General features: G+C 41.9%; 1 protein-coding gene across 1 annotated transcript in view; it reads right to left on the reverse strand.

The window, feature by feature from the left end:
* The window catches only part of VPS4B (vacuolar protein sorting 4 homolog B), a 91293-nt gene that overhangs the window by 23497 nt on the left and 49206 nt on the right, over nucleotides 1–18590 (reverse strand). The window contains exons 6-9 of the mRNA XM_029590308.1: nucleotides 16075–16231; nucleotides 15686–15834; nucleotides 14494–14575; nucleotides 348–567 (exon numbers count right to left, since the gene is read on the reverse strand). Of these exons, the coding sequence (XP_029446168.1) occupies nucleotides 348–567; nucleotides 14494–14575; nucleotides 15686–15834; nucleotides 16075–16231 (608 nt within the window). The remainder of the gene's footprint in view (nucleotides 1–347; nucleotides 568–14493; nucleotides 14576–15685; nucleotides 15835–16074; nucleotides 16232–18590) is intronic.

The raw sequence follows: 18590 nt of genomic DNA on the forward strand, positions 1-18590 counted from the left end.
TGCAGCTCTCTCCTCCACACCTTAACTGGATGCATTCCTCACTCTCCCCTCCTACAGTCCCCTACCCCTTCATTCTCTTCCCCCTTCCCCCCCCCCGGTTTAAGTGGAGAGAACATGTGGTATCTGCCTAGTCATTTTTCCATTCTTGAACTGATCTCATGAATAAAATTACAATTAAGACTCTGCACATCATTTAAATTAGAAAAACAGAAAGTTACTGCCTACCAATTAATAAGCCAAATGAGTCTTGACACTAATTTTTTTTGTTTAAAATAGCAAGGAACATTCTATGCCACACAAGACTTCAACTCTTTAAAAGAAATTCTAGATAAAAAAAAATCACTTACTTTTTTAAAGTGAGTAGCTGACTGAACTTTTCTGACCGGCTGCATCAATGCATCCCTCACGATGATGCTTACGTCAGCACCGGAATACCCATCTGTTTTCTTTCCAAGCTCTCGGTAGTCTGCTTCTGTCAGGCTGTTTGGTGTTGCCCCAAGGTGCAGCTTAAACATGGCAGCCCGAGCATGATCTTCAGGCAAAGGAATGTAAATGCGTTTCTCAAACCTTCAAAGTAGGAGCACATTTCTTGGTTGTACATGTGTTAAATCAGAGTATGCTATAAGAAAAGCCACATACTAGTCTTCTCTACCAAAGCTACACTAACTGAAGGGCTAATATTAATAATCTAGTTCCTCAAAAGTACAATAATTATTTTGTCAGTACACAATTAGAAAACAGTGAAGGAAATTGCATTTGTTATACAGTGAGCTCTTACAATCTCATGCAGTTTTGGAACACGAGTATAGGGACACAAAAGGCAGAAGCTTAAAAGTCCAAATAATTACTTCTTAGTCAATTAATACTAGGAATGCAGCTAAGTTTTACCATTCTGTTCATAATCACAAATTATCCATTTCTGTGCGTACTGTAACAATATCCTTTTTCTGTTTGTGATTGTTCCCTGAAGATATTTTCTTGGATTCACATGGTCGTGTGACTTGCTGCATGCTGCTTACCCCAACCACTTATAAGAGCTTTAACTGAACTCAAAGAAACTGTGACCTCTGCTGCCAGAAAATATATTGTAGTGAGAATTGCAGCCATTGCTGCAAAGCATAAAATTAAGATCACCATAAACTGCCATAACATTAGAACCTTTGACTTCTAGGTCACAGGTTCAAATCCAGGTCAGCAGGGTGGCCTACATGAAATGAGGTGCTCTCAGTCCAATTCCAGTGGCCATAGGAGAAGCATTCAAATAGGAAATCTGAATTCTAATGCTTACCTGGTGACCGATTTATGACTAGAACATGAGGAGGAGGAGTCAAAGTCCCAGAAAACCTGAATCTCAACCAAAACCTGGTGAGATTCAAATGATCTAAAATCACCTAGAAGGGCTTGAGGAACAAGAGATCAAGGCTACTCAAATGCTTTGAGGGCACTCAAGTGCCAATAGATAGTCCTGGGGGAATTCTGTGCTACTGCGGAGCATAGAATTTGCACAGGAATCCCCTCCATCGCAGCTGTGCAGAAATTCCATTTTCTGCGCAGAATTTGGCATGGATGAAGGAGGCCCAGGCGTGCTGTGAGTGGAGGCCTGTCCCGCTCACGGCAAAGTTGAAGCAGGCCCTGGTGAGAGTAAGTGTGTGTAGAGGTATAACTGTGTGAGACTGCAAGCATGGGGGTGAGAGCATGTGAGCTGGTTTGTGTGAAAAAGGGAATGTGTGTATATGAGAGTGCTTGCTTGTTTGTGAGAGGGGGAAGTCAATGGGCAGGGGTGTATGTGCGAGAGAGTGAAAGGGAGCCTGTGTGGGTGTATGTGCGAGAGAGAGGAGCATGTGTATGAGTGTGAGTATGTGATACAGTGTCCATGTGAGGGGCAATTCTGAGAGAGGGGTCAAACTCTGGGAATGGAGATAGAGTGGAAGCGAGTTGACCCTAGAGGGGGAGGAGAGAGATAATGGCAGGTGGAAGAGTTAGGGCCTGAGAGGGCAAAGTGAAAGGAGACTGGCCAGGGGAGTAGGGAGAGGGGGAAGAGATGCTCCTACAGTGAATGTCTAGGAAAATTCTACTCAAAATATAAACACTCTACATCTTTTAAGTAATAACTTTCTGTATTACATTTTAAATTAATTGCATAAAGACTTAAGTATATTGTGTTATTTTGACCAATATAAAGAATGCAGAATTTTACATTTTTGTACGCAGAATTCTTCCAGGAGTAACTCCAGACACTGACATATTATGGACTTGTATCTCATCCCAAGGAACCAAGATACTCAAGCACTTATGAGGGAAGAATGTACAAAAGCATCTTTTAGGGACTTAAAACAAAAAAAACCCCCACACACAGACTAACACTAAAATACTGATGAAAGGCACCTAAGTACCTGAGCAGGAAAACTGCACTAAGTTAGCCTAAGGCATCCTAAGTTATCCTAAGCAGGAAAACTGCACTAAGTTATCCTAAGGCATAAAGACACTCAAAAGAATTAAATGCTGTCTTGAGGTACGAAAGCATCTCTCAAGATCCCACAAAGCAGGACAGCAAGGCTTGTCAGCATGATTAGGACCAGGCCTGGTTCGGAGGCCATTTCTGAGATCTTTTCATCCATGCTGCACAAGAGCAGAAAAAATGTTGCTACTTTCAGAGCTAAGTAGTAAAGACTTGGGATTTTGTATGAACAAAAAAAACTGAAAGAAAGCTATAGGTGGCTGAGCTAATAAGCAGGTGCACATAAAGCATTAAAAATGACCATGAGCCTTACTGGCTAGCAAGATACGTGTTGCAGGAGGAGTAGAAATGTGGGGGCTCTGCTGTACATAATCAGGATTTTGCTCTATCAGGAAAATAACTTCAATATCAGATTATGCACCTGATAAACCAGGTTAGAGGAACATGTTTCTCATTAAATCTACTTGCCTTGCTGCCTTAGAGGGGGAATTGTGAAGTTCTCTAATAGCAGTTTCAATATGTTAGGCACAGACACACTATTAAGGCACCATAACACAAGTTTTATGAACTTTGAGGCAGAATAGTGCAATAAAAGTGTTGGCCACCCAAGCTCTTGCAGCAGAGGAACACCACTGTGAACTGCCAAGGCACTCTGCAAGAATTGGCATATTCTTAAGGGACCAAAGTGATAGCGAGAAACCCAAGTGTCATCAAAATGCTAATGCACAGAGAAAGAGTAGGCAACTCTGGCCCTCAAGAACCACAAACATATCTGGTTTTCAGAATTTCCATAATGAATATACATTAAATATATTTGCATACAACGGAGGTAGTGCATGCAAAACTCAGGAATGTTCATTGTGGACATCCAACCTAGGTGTCCCCCAAGGATCTTCCCTCTCACCTACACTCTTCAACATCTACCTTCTACCTCTCTGCCACCTACTTACAAAGCTAAAACTATCCCACTATCTGTACGCGGATGACATCCAAATACTCATCCCGATCACTGAATCTCTACAAAAAACTCTGAACCACTGGAACAACTGCCTTCAAGCAATTAACCATCTTCTTTCCACGCTCAACCTGGTCCTGAACACCAAGACTGAGATTCTTATCTCTCAAGAAGACCTCGCCACGCCGATCTTACCGTCCTCTTCCCATTCAGCCAACTCTATTAAACACTCTCCATTTGTTAGAGACTTAGGCGTGATCCTAGATAACCAGCTTAACCTAAAGAAGTTTGTGAACACCACCACTAAGGAGTGCTTCTTCAAACTGCAAGTCCTCAGAAACCTAAAACCACTTCACTTCCAGGACTTCAGATTGGTGCTGCAATCCATCATCCTGTCGAAATTGGACTATTGCAATTCCCTTCTTCTTGGTCTCCCGGCCAACTCTATCAAACCTCTTCAAATTGTTCAGAACTCAGCAGCCAGGATTCTCACCAATACCAAAAAAAGGGAACCTATCACCCCCACCCTCCAGAACCTCCACTGGCTACCCATCAAATCCAGGATTCTCTTCAAAGTCCTCACGATCATACATAAAGCGAAACACAACCTCACATCTCTCAACACACATATACAACTAAGACCACATACCTCATCTATACCAATCAGAAGTGCCTACAAAGACACTCTGATTGCCCCCCCAAGCGAAAACATCCTTAAGAAAGCGCGCCATATCGACAGCAGGACCCCATCAATGGAATGCGTTGCCTCCGGACCTCAGGCAAGAGCCTTGCCCATCTACATTCAAAAAACAACTTAAAACATGGCTATTCAGCCAAGCCTTCCCAAACACTTAATTTTCCCTCACTTTCAGCTGGACTCTTTCAAGCTGACACCAGTCTGACTCCATAGTCCAGTGCATTGTTTCTGTTTTTCTCAGTTATCTTGTTTGTTTTGAGATGACATTTTAGGTTATGATATGACCCGTTCCACAGTTAATTGTCACCCCTGTTCTCTGTATCGCCCCAGAGTGAATGTTGCAGTTACATTGTAAACCGATGTGATTTGTATCCTATTACAGGAACATCAGTATATAAAAGTTAAAAAATAATAATAATAATCCTGAAAACCAGATCTGTTTGTTGCACTCGAGGACTAGAATAGACTACACCTGGTATAGAAGCTTTCTCAAAGTGCACAGATGTACAAGATGTCAATATACTCAAGCCATTAGTGCGCACTGAAGTATATAAAGGAACAAAAGTGAGAGAGGCACTGGGACACTAATGAAGTGCTATTAGGTTGAAGTTATCTTAAAAAAATAAATAAAAATAGAAAGGCAACAATGACATACCAATCCATTATAAAGGCATCATAGCACAGTCAATATACCAAGCTGTCTTGAGGTAGTGGAATATCAAAGTTTTAGGTCAACAAAGCACTTTCAGAATTCCAAAATGTGCTAAAGGCTCTGAATCACTCTAAAACTAGTACACAGGTATATTCTTGAGGTACCAGAACACACAGGACACCAACAACGTGCAAGCAGGGACAGGTATTAGGCACTCTAGGCAAATCTTCAGAACAGCAGACATATCACCCCAAAATTTAAAACAATAAATTAAATATTTAAATCTCCAGCTCTCCAATACCATTAAATAAATAAATGTCTGGCATCTTGGATTTTCCAGAGATTGTGGTGGATTTGGGTGAAGGCAGCCACACAATCTTTAAACTCTCACTCACTCTCTCTCACACACACCCCCCCCAACACACCCCCACACCCTTTCTTCTGGGCCTTGGCCGAGCCTGTACTGCACATTTACTGCCAGAGGGAGAAGTGGGAATAAACAACCCTGCAACTGCCAGATGCTTCCTGTTGCCGAGCCTGTAGGCTTATCTTTGGGCAGAGACCTCCCTAGGCCACACCGGGTTGGGCTCAGTCAAGGCCCCACAGATACCTCCCTTGAGCTGCGTCGAGTTCCATGGCAATCACTCAGCAGGAGCTGAGATTACTACGTGACCAGGGCGACTGGCCCACCCGCCCCTGCTAGGAAAGTGATGAAGCTGCATAGCTTTACTACTGGTCCTGATGAGGCACAAGCCTGGAGATTTTGGGTCAGATGGATCCTGAACAGTGGGGGGGGGGGGGGGGGAGAAAGTAAGCACCTCTTTTAAGAGACAGACAATCTGACACTATAAATATATATATCTCCCACTTTAAGAGCAGCAATTTCACCTCAGGGTGGGTTTCGGGGGAGGCAGTGTTTCAAGGGTCTACAGACCCTTGCACCCTAGGTAGACCTATGTAACACTGTCCGTCCGTCCCCCCCAAAAGAAAAAACCACCCACCCTGAGGTGAAATTGCCCCTCTTACAGTGGGAGATATATAGAGTGTCAGACTGACTCTCCCAGTCACTTGTAAGTATGTGTACTTGCATGCAGGATATAAAATTGAGCATATTTTTGCTCACTTGCACAATACATGCATTTATGGGTGCTCCTTTTAAAATTTACCTGTTAATATAGTAATGACACCCTGATTAAACAGTTATCCTATGTATGGTAAACCATAATCAATTCTTTACTTTGACATGCTGCTAAAAATCACCCTTACTTCAGTGAATGATCTTTGTGCAATTTGAACTGAAATGTTTGTCCATTATAATTTAATGAAGAAGTCGCCAATGACTTTTTATTACTGGAATGTGGCAATATATCTGAAAGCATTGCCGAACGGCAAGTTTCAGTTAAAAAATACTGGGGCAAGCAATCTGTTCATTCCCCTTCTAAATTCAAAATGGAGTCTGTGTTTTGTCTTTTGTTGGAGTCACAAATAATTTTCAAAACCATGTACACACTTAAAACTGGGTTTTGCATGTGTAAATGTACTTTTCTTGAATGGAACCCAAAATAATGCTTTCAACATAGTGGTTTTCTTATGGCAGCTAGCATTGCTGCTTTTTTTTTTTTTTTTTTTTTTTTTTTTAAACATGGTGATATCCTGTAACTCTTTATAATGGAAAGGCTAGCTCTGGGGCACAGCCATATTGTAAGAAACCCAGCACCCCACTGATCCATGGTTTATGCTATTTGTATTCTACATTTTGGTGCTTCAAAGCAGATTATATTCAGGTACTGTAGGTATATGGTTAAGTGAAATCATTCTTTGTAATATTCTTAAGGTAGGCCGCTTTTTGGCTTCCACAAAAAGGATTTGAGAGATATACTGGATAACCTAGATGTTCCTGGAGTTGATTTTCCTACTTTTTTGAAAAGTCATCTTTTGACCTTTGACTCTTCGGGTTGAAGTATAATGAATACTTGGACTAACTTCTAGAATCATGATATTGACCATGGAAAACTATAAAAGCAAAAATTGGCCCTAGAATTAACCTTTATTATTTTTTTAATTTTATAGTTCTTCAAAAAGCAGGCCTTCTGAAAGGCTATTTAAAATATATTGCTTTAGACTAATAGCCAGTGTCATAGCCATAAAAGACTTCTAAGTTCTTCCCCAAAAAAACTATTAAAACTGAAGCAACCCTTAAATGGTCATTTGATAGGCATGCAGCTGTTTTCGGCTGAATCATGTCTTTTCAGCTGAAAAGTTTCTTAATTTTGAAACAGAAGTGCTTTTAAGACATAGCTTGAACTACTAAAGCAGTTGGAGAGAAATCATTCTTTAATAATGTACTCTTATCCAACCCTAGAGATAGATGCTTTCTCCCAGAGGGAGAGCTAATTTAATGGTCACCATAGGGACCATTGTATTAAACTATGATTAATTCAGTATAGTGGAAAGGGCTGTTGCAGCTTACATACCTTTTATACCCACAGTCATGGCTCTCTACTAATTTATATTCTGCCAGCTTTAAGGAAGAATGCTGTAAGCACTTTATCCATTACAGAAAAAACTTCTTTCCACTCTTAAAAGTTTCCTATTTCCATCAGGGACATAACACTATTCTCATATTCCTCAATGTCTGTAACAGAAAGATCTATTGTATAAATCACTTTTTTTTTTTAAATTATTTCACATTTGAGACTTTAAAGCTTCTAGGCAGTTACAGATATACCATGCTAACTGATAATTCCTGGACAGTATTGTACCACAAACCAATTATAGCATTTAGAAAACTATGTACTGAATCATTACGGCACTTGTGTAAATTAATATATCTCAGCATCCTTATTTTATGTGCCCTATTGTAAACCGTTGTGACGGATCCTTCTTGACAGTATAGAAAAGATTTAAATAAAGAAATGCTCTTGAGAATTCTTTATTGCAGGAGATAAGGCATCTATTCCTTTAGCCTGCTTACAAATCACAGAAAGGAAGGATGCTCTCTTATAAGACTGAACCCATTTTACCTAAAGTTCTGGTTTCAAAGACAAGATGGGATGTGAATTTTGCTTATAGCTGTGCAGTGCTATGTATGTGTTGTTTTCAAAAAGGCCTATATTCCACAAACAATGGATGAAACTGTTCATTCTAAACAATGAAGGGTAAAAACACAATTGTTCTTTTAAATTACTTTAGGGCTTGTTCAAGGCCATAAATATCTTATTTTTACATACGCCATAGTTTATTCACCTTGATTTAATGTGGTGCAGGCTGTTCTGTTTGCTGTAGCCGATCTATTGCTGCCATGGAGTATAACATTGATAAAATATTGGCCTATGGAAGGCTTAAATTGGCTCTATAAACTATAAGATGAAGGCTAAAATTTTAAGTGGCTTGAAACTCACTGATTGAAGGCCCGTTAGCCTTACCTTTCAGTGTTCAAGGGAGCCATTTGTTTCTTTACAACAACAAATGAAGATTTAAAAGTGTTTTTGAGGATTCTCTTCCTCTTTTCCAGAAGACCATGCGTGCAGCTATTCAGGAAGGAACCTGCATAGGTCAGGTTTCTGAAGGAAGAATATTTTTACGCAACTATTTTTAAATACCTTTTCTAAAAAGTGTATAGACATGCATGGGAATATAGTCGCAATCTATTTTATATTGCTTTGTTTAACCACAGTTGACAATCGTGAAGATTTTGTGGTGCTCAACCGCTGATCATTACTGAGGTGGCATTTATGAAGGAATATAGGAGAGGTGAATAAAAAAATCCCTCTGATGAAGCCCGTTTGTCAGGTAAAACGAGGTCCTTGGGGTGGACGGAGATCAAATATACAATATTTTATCATCTGAGTAGCTCCTATGCAGATGGGGTGAACTGAAAGAAAACATCTTCTGTGTGGACACTTTTTGAAGCACGAAGGTGTAACCAAAAGATAACTTGGAATCTCTCACAGTCATTGTGGGCAAATTGAGCAAGTACTGTGTTGATTCACTCCTACATATAATTGGCAAAAACATATGTGGCATAACAGGACTAGAAAACAGTTGGTTTCTAATGGAATTGAGGAAGTATTTGATATAGTTGGGACTCATTCCATAACAGCATTACAAACTGCTATCGTGCTAAGAAAATGTTTGTGTTTGGGCTGGAAAAAATTGTATAGAAATATTTAACAGTTTGCAATGTTGATATTATTTGAAAAACAGAGGTTTATTTCTTTATTTTTTAAGTGTGCATGTGAGCGAGTGTGGTGTGTTTGTATGAATGGGGATATTTTAGCTAAATTTTGAAGTTCGCTGAATCACTGTGGGAAACATACAGGTTTGAGCTATTTAATATTGTGTGAAGTATTTATAAACAATAAAAAAAGTTATGAATCTTTGTTGATAGGTATATGGATGTAATTTGAGATTTGTGTGGATGTTACACCAATAAGTATAAATGCATACTGCTTTGAATATATATTTATTTATATTTTTATATTCCACTTTTTGGCACTTCAGATAATCTGCTTTATATTACAGGTATTTCCCAATCTAATTGTGTACCTGAGGCAACAGAGAGTAAAGTGATTTGCCCAGGGTCACATGAGCAACACCAGGGATTTGAACCCTGATTTCCTTGTGTCATAGCCCACTGCTCTAACCACTAGGCTACTCCTCTCTTTGATGAGCATGGGAGCATATCCAAATTTTGCCTCATTCTAAATTAACTGGTACATGACCCACTCAAATAAAATGGTCAGACCAATAAGACATAATGCTACTGCTCTGGAAGAAGAAAACACTGGCTTTAATTGTCATTGCACTACACATATGTAGTAGTGACGTCACAAGATTACCACTCTTTAGGGCTGAGAAAGAGAGAGACAAACATTAATAGTTGGAATAAATGGGTGCAGAGCTGGTGCTTCCAAAAGGCCTAGAGCACCAAAATGTTTAGGGCAGCAAATTCCTGCCAGCATGAAGCTCAAATGGGTGCGCTGGAGAACCAAGACTGCCAAAGGAGGAAGTGCTGTTCTGGAGCTACTGTCACAGATAGGGTGCTGTGCTGGAGCTAGGTTTTGGGTGTGTGTGTGTGTGGGGGGGGGGGGGGGGTACCGCATGTTTGACCGAAGGTCCAACTAAGGTGCCAAATACTCTTGCACTAGCCCTGAATGGGTAGCAGCTGGTAAAACATTGTAAGTTCTATACAACTAAGCCTGGAAACCTCTTTTGGCAGCACACCACAGTACACAAACATTACGGTGAATCTACAGAAAATACCTACCTTTTGAGAAATGGCAGTTATTTTTGGAATTTTTCCTACTGAGAAATTTTAAAACCATATTATAATGTGCAGTTGTAATGAACTCTCCTCAAAAATGCAAAGTCCTACAAGTATCAAGGTACATGAATTTAAAGATCAAAGTCTATAGGTTAGAGCTATCCTGGTGACGTCACAGCTAGTTAGATTTTCAGGATATCTGCAATCAATAAGTTTGCACACACACACTGGAAACTTAGTATAGGAAAACTGGTTTTTACCTGCTAACTTTCGTTCCTAGAACACCACAGATCAGTCCAGACAAGTGGGTTTATGCATCCCTACCAGCAGATGGAGGTAGAGAACAAAACCTTTGAAGCACTGCTACATAACCGAATGTGCCACCTGCAGGCCCTCAATATTGACCTGTACCCCAAGCCAATATGGGTAACTCCAAACCACCAGGATCTCTTCCTCTAAAAGAGCTGGGGAACAAGTTGGAACTCCCAACCAAACTAACCCCTGAAGTATGGTCAAGAAAGTTTTTTTAAATGTCAAAATTGTGAGAACTATAAACATAAGTCTGCTCTTACTTTGTCTTTGCTTGCAATGCACGAGGCTGAGATCTGGAAATGAACCTTTACCTATTCCATAAATTGATCCATTTCCTGCGACACTTGTTGGATCTAGGTACCTCTCTGATAACTGATGTAATCCACAGTTGTTGCAGTGTCAGACATTTGGACCGATTGACCCTGCAGCTTGTTGCTGAACTGTAAACATGCCAAGCGGACCACCCTGGCTTCCAGCCGATTTATGTTCCAGAGAGACTCTGCACTCCTGTGCCCTTGTGCTGTCAGCTCCTGACAGTGAGCTCCCCAATCAAGGAAACTCGCATCCGTTGTCAGTACTAGCTAGTCCACTGGGTTAGGGAAACTCTTTCATAGATCTGCCTGCAGCAACCACCGCAGTTGGGAGGAGATCTTTATCGCAGGTGGAGCCAAATTAAATAATCTTGAGACTGGATTCCACCGACACAGCAAGGAACGCTGAAGAGGGTGCCTATGAGCCCTCGCCCATGGTACCACTTCCAGGGTTGCCGCCAATAAGCCAACTACCTGCAGGTAATACCATACAGTCGGGCTCAGGAGTGTTCAACAAGAGACTGAATTGAGCTAGCAATTTCTGAATTCGAGCTTCCGGCAGGAACATCTTGCTCAGCTTCATGTCAAACCAAAACCCAAGGTATTCCAGCAACTGAGTAGGCTGAAGACTGCTTTTAGCTAGGTTCACCACCCAGCCCAGCATCTACAAAAGGGAAAGTCACCTTGTGAGTCACCAGGCAGCTCAGCTCAAATCAGCCAGTCGTCCAATTATGGGTGTACTGGGATTTCATCCTCTCTCAACTCTGCACAACTACTACCATTACCTTGGAAAGGGTTCTGGGTGCAGTGGCCACCCCAAAGGGCAGTGACCGAAACAAAGTGGTGCCCTAGAACTGTGAACTGCAGAAAACATTAACATGAAGATACGTTTCAGACAGATCCAGGGAGGTCAGAAATTCTCATGACTGCATGGCCATTATAACAGAGCATAATGTTTTCATGCAAAAATGTTTCACCTTGAGACATGAGCACTGAGACCACAGCCCTCAGACTGAGAAGCTTTGTCAATGTATGCTCCACTGCCCACTTCTTTGCAAGGAGTGATGGGGGGAGGGCAGGACTCCACGAAAACATCCCGAGGAAGACTGTGAAACTCCTATCGCATATCCTTCTCACACCACTTCCAGGACCCATCATGATTTCAACCCACCTATGCTAAGAGAGAGAGGCGTCCTATCTCCTGTTCCTGGGAGTGGGTTGGCAAACTTTATTGGGAGGCTTGAGAGGTGCCACTAGCCAAGCCTGTGCCCCTTCTGGGTTGTCTTGGACAAAAAGGACTGAGACCTGTTGAAAGGTCACCCCTCTATAAGGTTGAATATGCCTGGATCCTCAAGCACAATCTCAACATGTTAAAGGAGCGCTGCGTCTGCTTATCCTCCAGCAAAAGAGAAACTGGTGATTCACCCCACTTACTGGCCAGTTCCCTCCAACTCGCTCCCCAATAAAGCAAGCCTTTAAAGGGCAATTTGTGAGATTACTTTGGAGGTCAGATTGGCAGACCAATTTCTCAACCATAACTGATGCCTGGCTGCTACTACAGACGCCACCCCTCTGGCTGAAGTGCAGACCAAGTCACAGCTCGCATCTGCCAAGAAGGCAGTGGCTGGCTCAATAACTGCATTGGGGCTTACCCCAGAGTCATCAACCTCCTGGGAGAGAATTAAAGAACGAGCCACCAAGGAACAACAAGACGTGATCGGCAAGGTCATTGCTACTGCTTCAAAAGTTGTTTAAGGATAGACTCAATCCTATCATGAGCATTCTTTAAGGCCGCTCATCCTTCCACAGGAATAGTGGTCCACTTGGAGACCGCACACACAAGTGCATCTACTTGCGGAAAATGTAAGTGTTCACTTATCACTGAATCCAGAGGGTACAGGCCTTCCAGAACCTGACCCCCTTTGAAATTAGTCTCTGAGGCGACTCATTCAAGATCAGTCAATTCTTGAATCGCTTCCATCACAGGGAAAAAACAAGAGACTTTACGCAAGGAAACCACGATGGATTTCTCTTCGGCTCAAACCCAGAATCTGCCTCAGGAACCCCGAGCATTTCCAAGATGTCAGAGAGCACAGCAAGCCGTTCATCACTATGAAAGAGCCATAGCCTAGTTCATATGGTTATCCTGGAGGAATTTCACCATCGTCAAGATCGGTACATCATTCATCCAGATTTCTATTGGGCAGTCCTGCTACGGATCTAGGAGTACTCTGGCGCTTAACAGAAGGTTCAGGCAAGGTTTCTACCTGTGCCTCTGATCTGGGAGCACTGGACAGGGCTGAAGACTGCAACCCCTGAAAATATTCTTAGGCTTCGAAGGTATAAACGCCATTGTGGCCGATAGTGCGCTTGGATGTACAGATTTTAAGGCCTGACTGTCGTCACACAATCTGGACGTACAGCTAGACGCACACGTCAGACAATCGTGTAGAGGGCAACCATGCGGTACACAGCAAAGCAGCCTTGGAGCGGGGCCTAGCCTAAGGAGGCTGCTCAACCCACCAGGCTGCCCGCATCCCTTGACCTCCCACGGAGCGGGATGAACGTCGGAACGGTGTGCCGAGCACGGAGACCGGGGAAAGGAGGAAGCCCTAAGCAACAAAAGCATCCGTCTAAGTCTCTGTATATTACATTATTATTATTATTTTTCTTTTAACCTTATAGGAGCTTAGCCTCATCTGGCTGAGTATAGAGATGATCTCTGGCTGCGGGGGGGGGGGGGGGGGGGGGGGGGCGGCATGTGCCGTCACCACTGTGCTCTGTTTCCTGCACCCGCTACCTTTCAGCTGCTTAAGCAGATAAGTCCATGTCAGCTGAAAACCAGCTACCAGACCAAGACCCTCATCTAAGGGACCATGGAAATCACCTTAGGAATTCTCAACCAGGGGAGGGACTATTTGGTATCACCGCAGGAGAGCGGGGTAAATTTCCTTAATTCTCCTCTCAAAATGAAACAATCCCCAGTAGAGAGATGCATGTCCACCATCTGCTGGAGACTGAACACTGGCAGGCTGACGGCACTGCAGGACTATATATACTGTGATGTCAGTTTGCTCAGTCTCCTTCTGCTGGTAGAGGTGCATAACCCACTTGTTCTGGATTCATCCGACTGGATGCTAAGAAAAGTGGGTTTTGTCTTACTTTACTTTTAAAAGAAAGAACAAGGTGCAGAATGTAACAAGTGAATCTGTTGCTACAGAGGGAGATTCCAGAAGACAGGATTGTATTTAAAGATCCTAGTTAAAAGGAAAGTTTGTAGTTGAAACTGTTGCTGGAGCTGTTTTATCTACAAGAACTGTGCTAAGCATCTGTATTTAAGTTTGCAGCTGAAATGGCTGCAGAATTTTCTAGAAAATATTATATTTCAATAGAAATGACTACAGTAATTAAATCAACTGTGTTTTGAATACATGGAAACTGCTATTTTCATGGAATAAAGCTGGGCACATATATGGGAGACAATATGAATCCAGTGGCTGATTTGTGACAAAAAAAAATTACACTTCAAAAGAAAAATTGTTATGTACAACAGGTCATTTAAACTTTCAAACAAAAATGATCACATTCTAAATGGGTAAAGTAAACCCAAACACAAGGTTTTTCATTCTTCATAAAGTTACAGTAATGTAGATTTCTTTCCAAAAAAAAAAAAAAAAGACAAAAGATATTTAAAGCTTAATTTTCTATTGCTTCCCTGATTTAACATAAAAGGGCCAAAGCAATGTGTAACCAATAAAAAGTCACCAGCAGTAATTAAAACTTTAACGCTGGTTAAAGTCATAATATAATCTTCAGAAAGCATGCAAACAACTTTACAGTACCTTCTCCTAATGGCAGAATCTAGAACCCAAGGTATGTTTGTTGCACCAAGAACCAGAATGCCTTCATTATCTACTCCAACACCTACAGCAAAAGTAAAACATAGAATAATTTCCAGTTAATGCCAACACTGGAGTCAGAACACGATGAAACTGGGAGAACTTCCAAAACAGGATTGCAGAATAATCTGTATAATTCTCTGTGAACATTTTACAATACCTTGAAAACATAACCTTGTAAAATAACTTTACTAAAAATAATGGGACTAAACTATATCCCTATCAATTGTCATTAGCCAGAACTGAACAAGGTTTCTTCTGAGCAATGTTTATGGACACAGTATTAGATCAACACTGTATTAATACTATATTGCAGAACCAAAGCTCACAAACTTCAGACATCAGCTGGAAACTGGACTTTCTACCAATCGACTGCAAGTTTCAACAAGCTCTAAAAGAAGGCAACTAAGTGGCAGGTAAGAAAGGAAAACCATTCATCCTTTAACCATTATTTTAAAAAAAACACATTTGCAAAAGCAGTGGCATCTGAAGAGTGAAAGTTGACAAAAATATCATCCCTGATCTGCACTGGGTAATCTTTCCTTTGGCTTAGCGCACTCAAATCTGATCACTTGAAATTATCCTGCAGTTCATATTCTACTGTGGAGACTTAAACATCAGTGATAAACTGTGCTCACTGATAAGCTGATGGAGGCACAGCTTTGAAGGTCTATATATATTTTAGCTGAGCAATTCTGTGCTTATATCACCAAGTGATGCTAAGAAGTTTTCATTATTGTTCTCTCTCCTTTCCCCTCAGGATTATGTGCCAGCATTGACATTCCTCAACCCCCTAAATTATATGTACATACACAAATATACACGCACACAAACAAGGAGAGTGCATCTTTCATTCTCTATCTGCTGTCTTCTCTTTCTAGAGCTCCATTTGCACTGGTAGGTGAGAGAGCAGACATCTATAGGCTGTAAAACTGTTCTCAGCTTATCATCAATGTGTAGCATACAGCAACGGATAACCCCTAGCAGCAAAAAGTTTCAGCTTATGGACTAGAGCTAAACAGGAAACCTGAGACTTGCCTTAAAAGTATATCAGAGTACATTTTTGCTTATGTTGGGGATTGAGAATGTAAGCAAGACATGACCCGCCTTCTGTCCTTCAAACTGAAGGAGTTACCTTGCATCTGGACTAGGAATTCTGTTTTAATCCGTCTAGCAGCCTCACTTTCATTTTCACTTCTTGACCCACACAGAGAATCAATCTCATCAATAAAAATGATGGAAGGCTTGTGATCTCTGGCAAGTTGGAATAAATTCTTTACTAATCTGCAATTTAAAAAAAAAAAAAAAAGGGGGGGGGGGGGTTTAAATTCCAGTTAGCCCACAGAACAAGATAGGTATTTCAAACAGTTGCATACACACAATGAAGTTCTAGGGCAGGAAACCACTCATAGTAATGCTTCATTATGGTTACAGACTAAGATAGTACTCAGCAATACTGCATGAATCTGTTCTGGGTACACCGAGAAATAAACCGGTTCTGCACATAAATTGAAGTCTACTTACTTTTCACTCTCTCCCAGCCACTTTGACACCAGATCCGATGAGGATATGGAAAAAAAGGTAGAGTTGTTTGCTTCAGTGGCCACAGCTTTGGCTAGGTAAGATTTTCCAGTTCCTGGTGGCCCAAACAGAAGAATTCCTCTCCAAGGCGTTCTCTTACCTAAGGCAACAGCACAACGAGAAACGCAGCTGAACAAGCAGGGTTCCATTCAGCTTTGATAACAAATGAGTCCCAACTCTAGCAAACAAAACTGAGCATTTGACAGTCCTCATTTACAAACGTCCCTCAGATGAGTCTGGAATGCATTCAAATCAATCTACAATCAATCTACTCAAACAATGTATTTTTAACCACACTTAGGAAAAGTTAAATGATGACTGCATGTGTGGTACAGACACCTCTAAGTACTACATTGTAAGGTGAGTTTTGTAATTAAAGCTCACTCAATGCTGCAAGGAGGCTGCACATCTAAAAACACTTGACTTGTTGGTCTCCAGATCACCTATGCCTTAAAAGGTGTTTTCACAATTACCAAATGCTGAACTGTCTTTCAAAACACAGCCACAACAGACTTAAGTGGGCTCATGCAAATCAAAGGCCTTTCCTCTGACCAAACTACTTACTCCAATTACCACACAGGAGACAGAAAGGGCTTAACATAGGAAATGCCATGCTGGGTCAGACCAATGGCCCAACAAGTCCAGTGGTCCATCTCCAACAGTAGCCAGCCCAGGTCATCTAGAAATACCCAGTAAACCTCAAAATGAAAGTAATTTATGCTGTAAGAATTAAGAAGATGAAAAGCCAGAGTCTGTCTGGCTAGTAATTTATGGCTCTGTCCTCCAAAAACTTGCCCAAATCTGTGTTAAACTCAGTTATACTATAATCCCATTTTACTACTATTAATTGCTACTCGATCTTCATAGAACTGTATAAACACAAAAACTGATGCATTAAAGAATGACCTTTAAAATAGGCTTCATCATTCAATACTCTGCCTTACAATCAATCATTGGTCATGTCTTGGGCCAAATCCAGCAAATCAATGCCTTTCATCCGGACCATCTTTTACAACTGCTGCATTGTGTGCAGCCTGCTATTGTTCAGAGCTGCTTTCCTGAGTGCTAAATGGTCTCCCTTGATGTGGCAAAAAGCACAAAGTTGGCTTTGAATGACATCACGCAGGCAGGTCTGAGAATCGGCACAATAGCATACTGGCAGGGTTCCTAACCCCGTCCCTGCCTCCCACCAACGAGAATAGGCCCCACACAGCAGTGACCTGCTGGCGGGCTTCCAGCCAACAGGAAGAAAACAACATCCTAGGGACGAGGGAAGCGTCGTATGACTGTAGTAAACTGAAAGGGAAAAGGTATGACTGAGGGAATAAAAGGGGGTGGTGAAAGTGAGGGGAGGAGAAAGGATGAGGGTGATGAGTGAGAAGGAAGAGTGAGAGTGTGAGTGACAGAAGGGAAAGGGTCAGTGAATGACAGAAGGGAGGGAAGAGGATTGAGTGGGAGGTTGAATGGGGGAAGGGGATTGAGTGACTGAGGTCGGGAGTGAGAGGCAAGGTGAGCTGGTTGGAGGAAGTAGAGGGGAGTGAGAAGAAGAGAGTAGAGTGCATTGAATGCATGTACATGTGTATATGAGAAAGGAGGAACATAAGAAATTGCCATGCTGGGTCAGACCAAGAGTCCATCAAGCCCAGCATCCTGTTTCCAACAGAGGCCAATCCAGGCCACAAGAACCTGGCGATTACCCAAACACCAAGATCATCCCATGCTACTGACGCAATTAATAGCAGTGGCTATTCCCTAAGTAAACTTGATTAATAGCCATTAATGGACTTCTCCAAGAACTTATCCAAACCTTTTTTGAACCCAGCTACACTAACCACATCCTCTGGCAACAAATTCCAGAGCTTTATTGTACGTTGAGTGAAAAAGAATTTTCTACAATTAGTCTTAAATGTGCTACTTGCTAACTTCATGGAATGCCCCCTAGTTCTTCTATTATTCGAAAGTGTAAAATAACCGATTTCACATCTACTCGTTCAAGACCTCTATCATATCCCCCCTCAGCCTTCTCTTCTCCAAGCTGAACAGCCCTAACCTCTTTAGCCTTTCCTCATAGGGGAGCTGGAGGGGCTCCATCCCCAAAGCCTGCAACCTTCCAAGGCCGCCTTGGGTGAAAGACCTGAGACTTTCTGAAGGAACAGGGTCTCTCAAAGGAAGCTCCCCGATAAGACTGAAATCACCCTAAATCTCAAACATGGCCAGTGGCTCAAAAAAGCCATAAAGCTGGCTTCTTATCCTCCAACAAATTAGGGACCTGAGCTCCCCCCCCCCCCCCCCCCATTTTCCATCTTTTCCAACTCACTGCCAAACAGAGCCCTTGAAGTGCAGTTTGGTGAGATTGGACTTAGAAACAGTGTCTGACGATCAATTGCACAGCCACAGCTGACGTCTAGCAACTGTAACAGAAGCAACTCCTCTGGCAGCAGTGCTAACAAGGTCACAGC

The sequence above is a fragment of the Rhinatrema bivittatum genome, chromosome 2 (genome assembly GCF_901001135.1).
Source record: "Rhinatrema bivittatum chromosome 2, aRhiBiv1.1, whole genome shotgun sequence".
In the NCBI taxonomy this organism is placed as follows: domain Eukaryota; kingdom Metazoa; phylum Chordata; class Amphibia; order Gymnophiona; family Rhinatrematidae; genus Rhinatrema; species Rhinatrema bivittatum.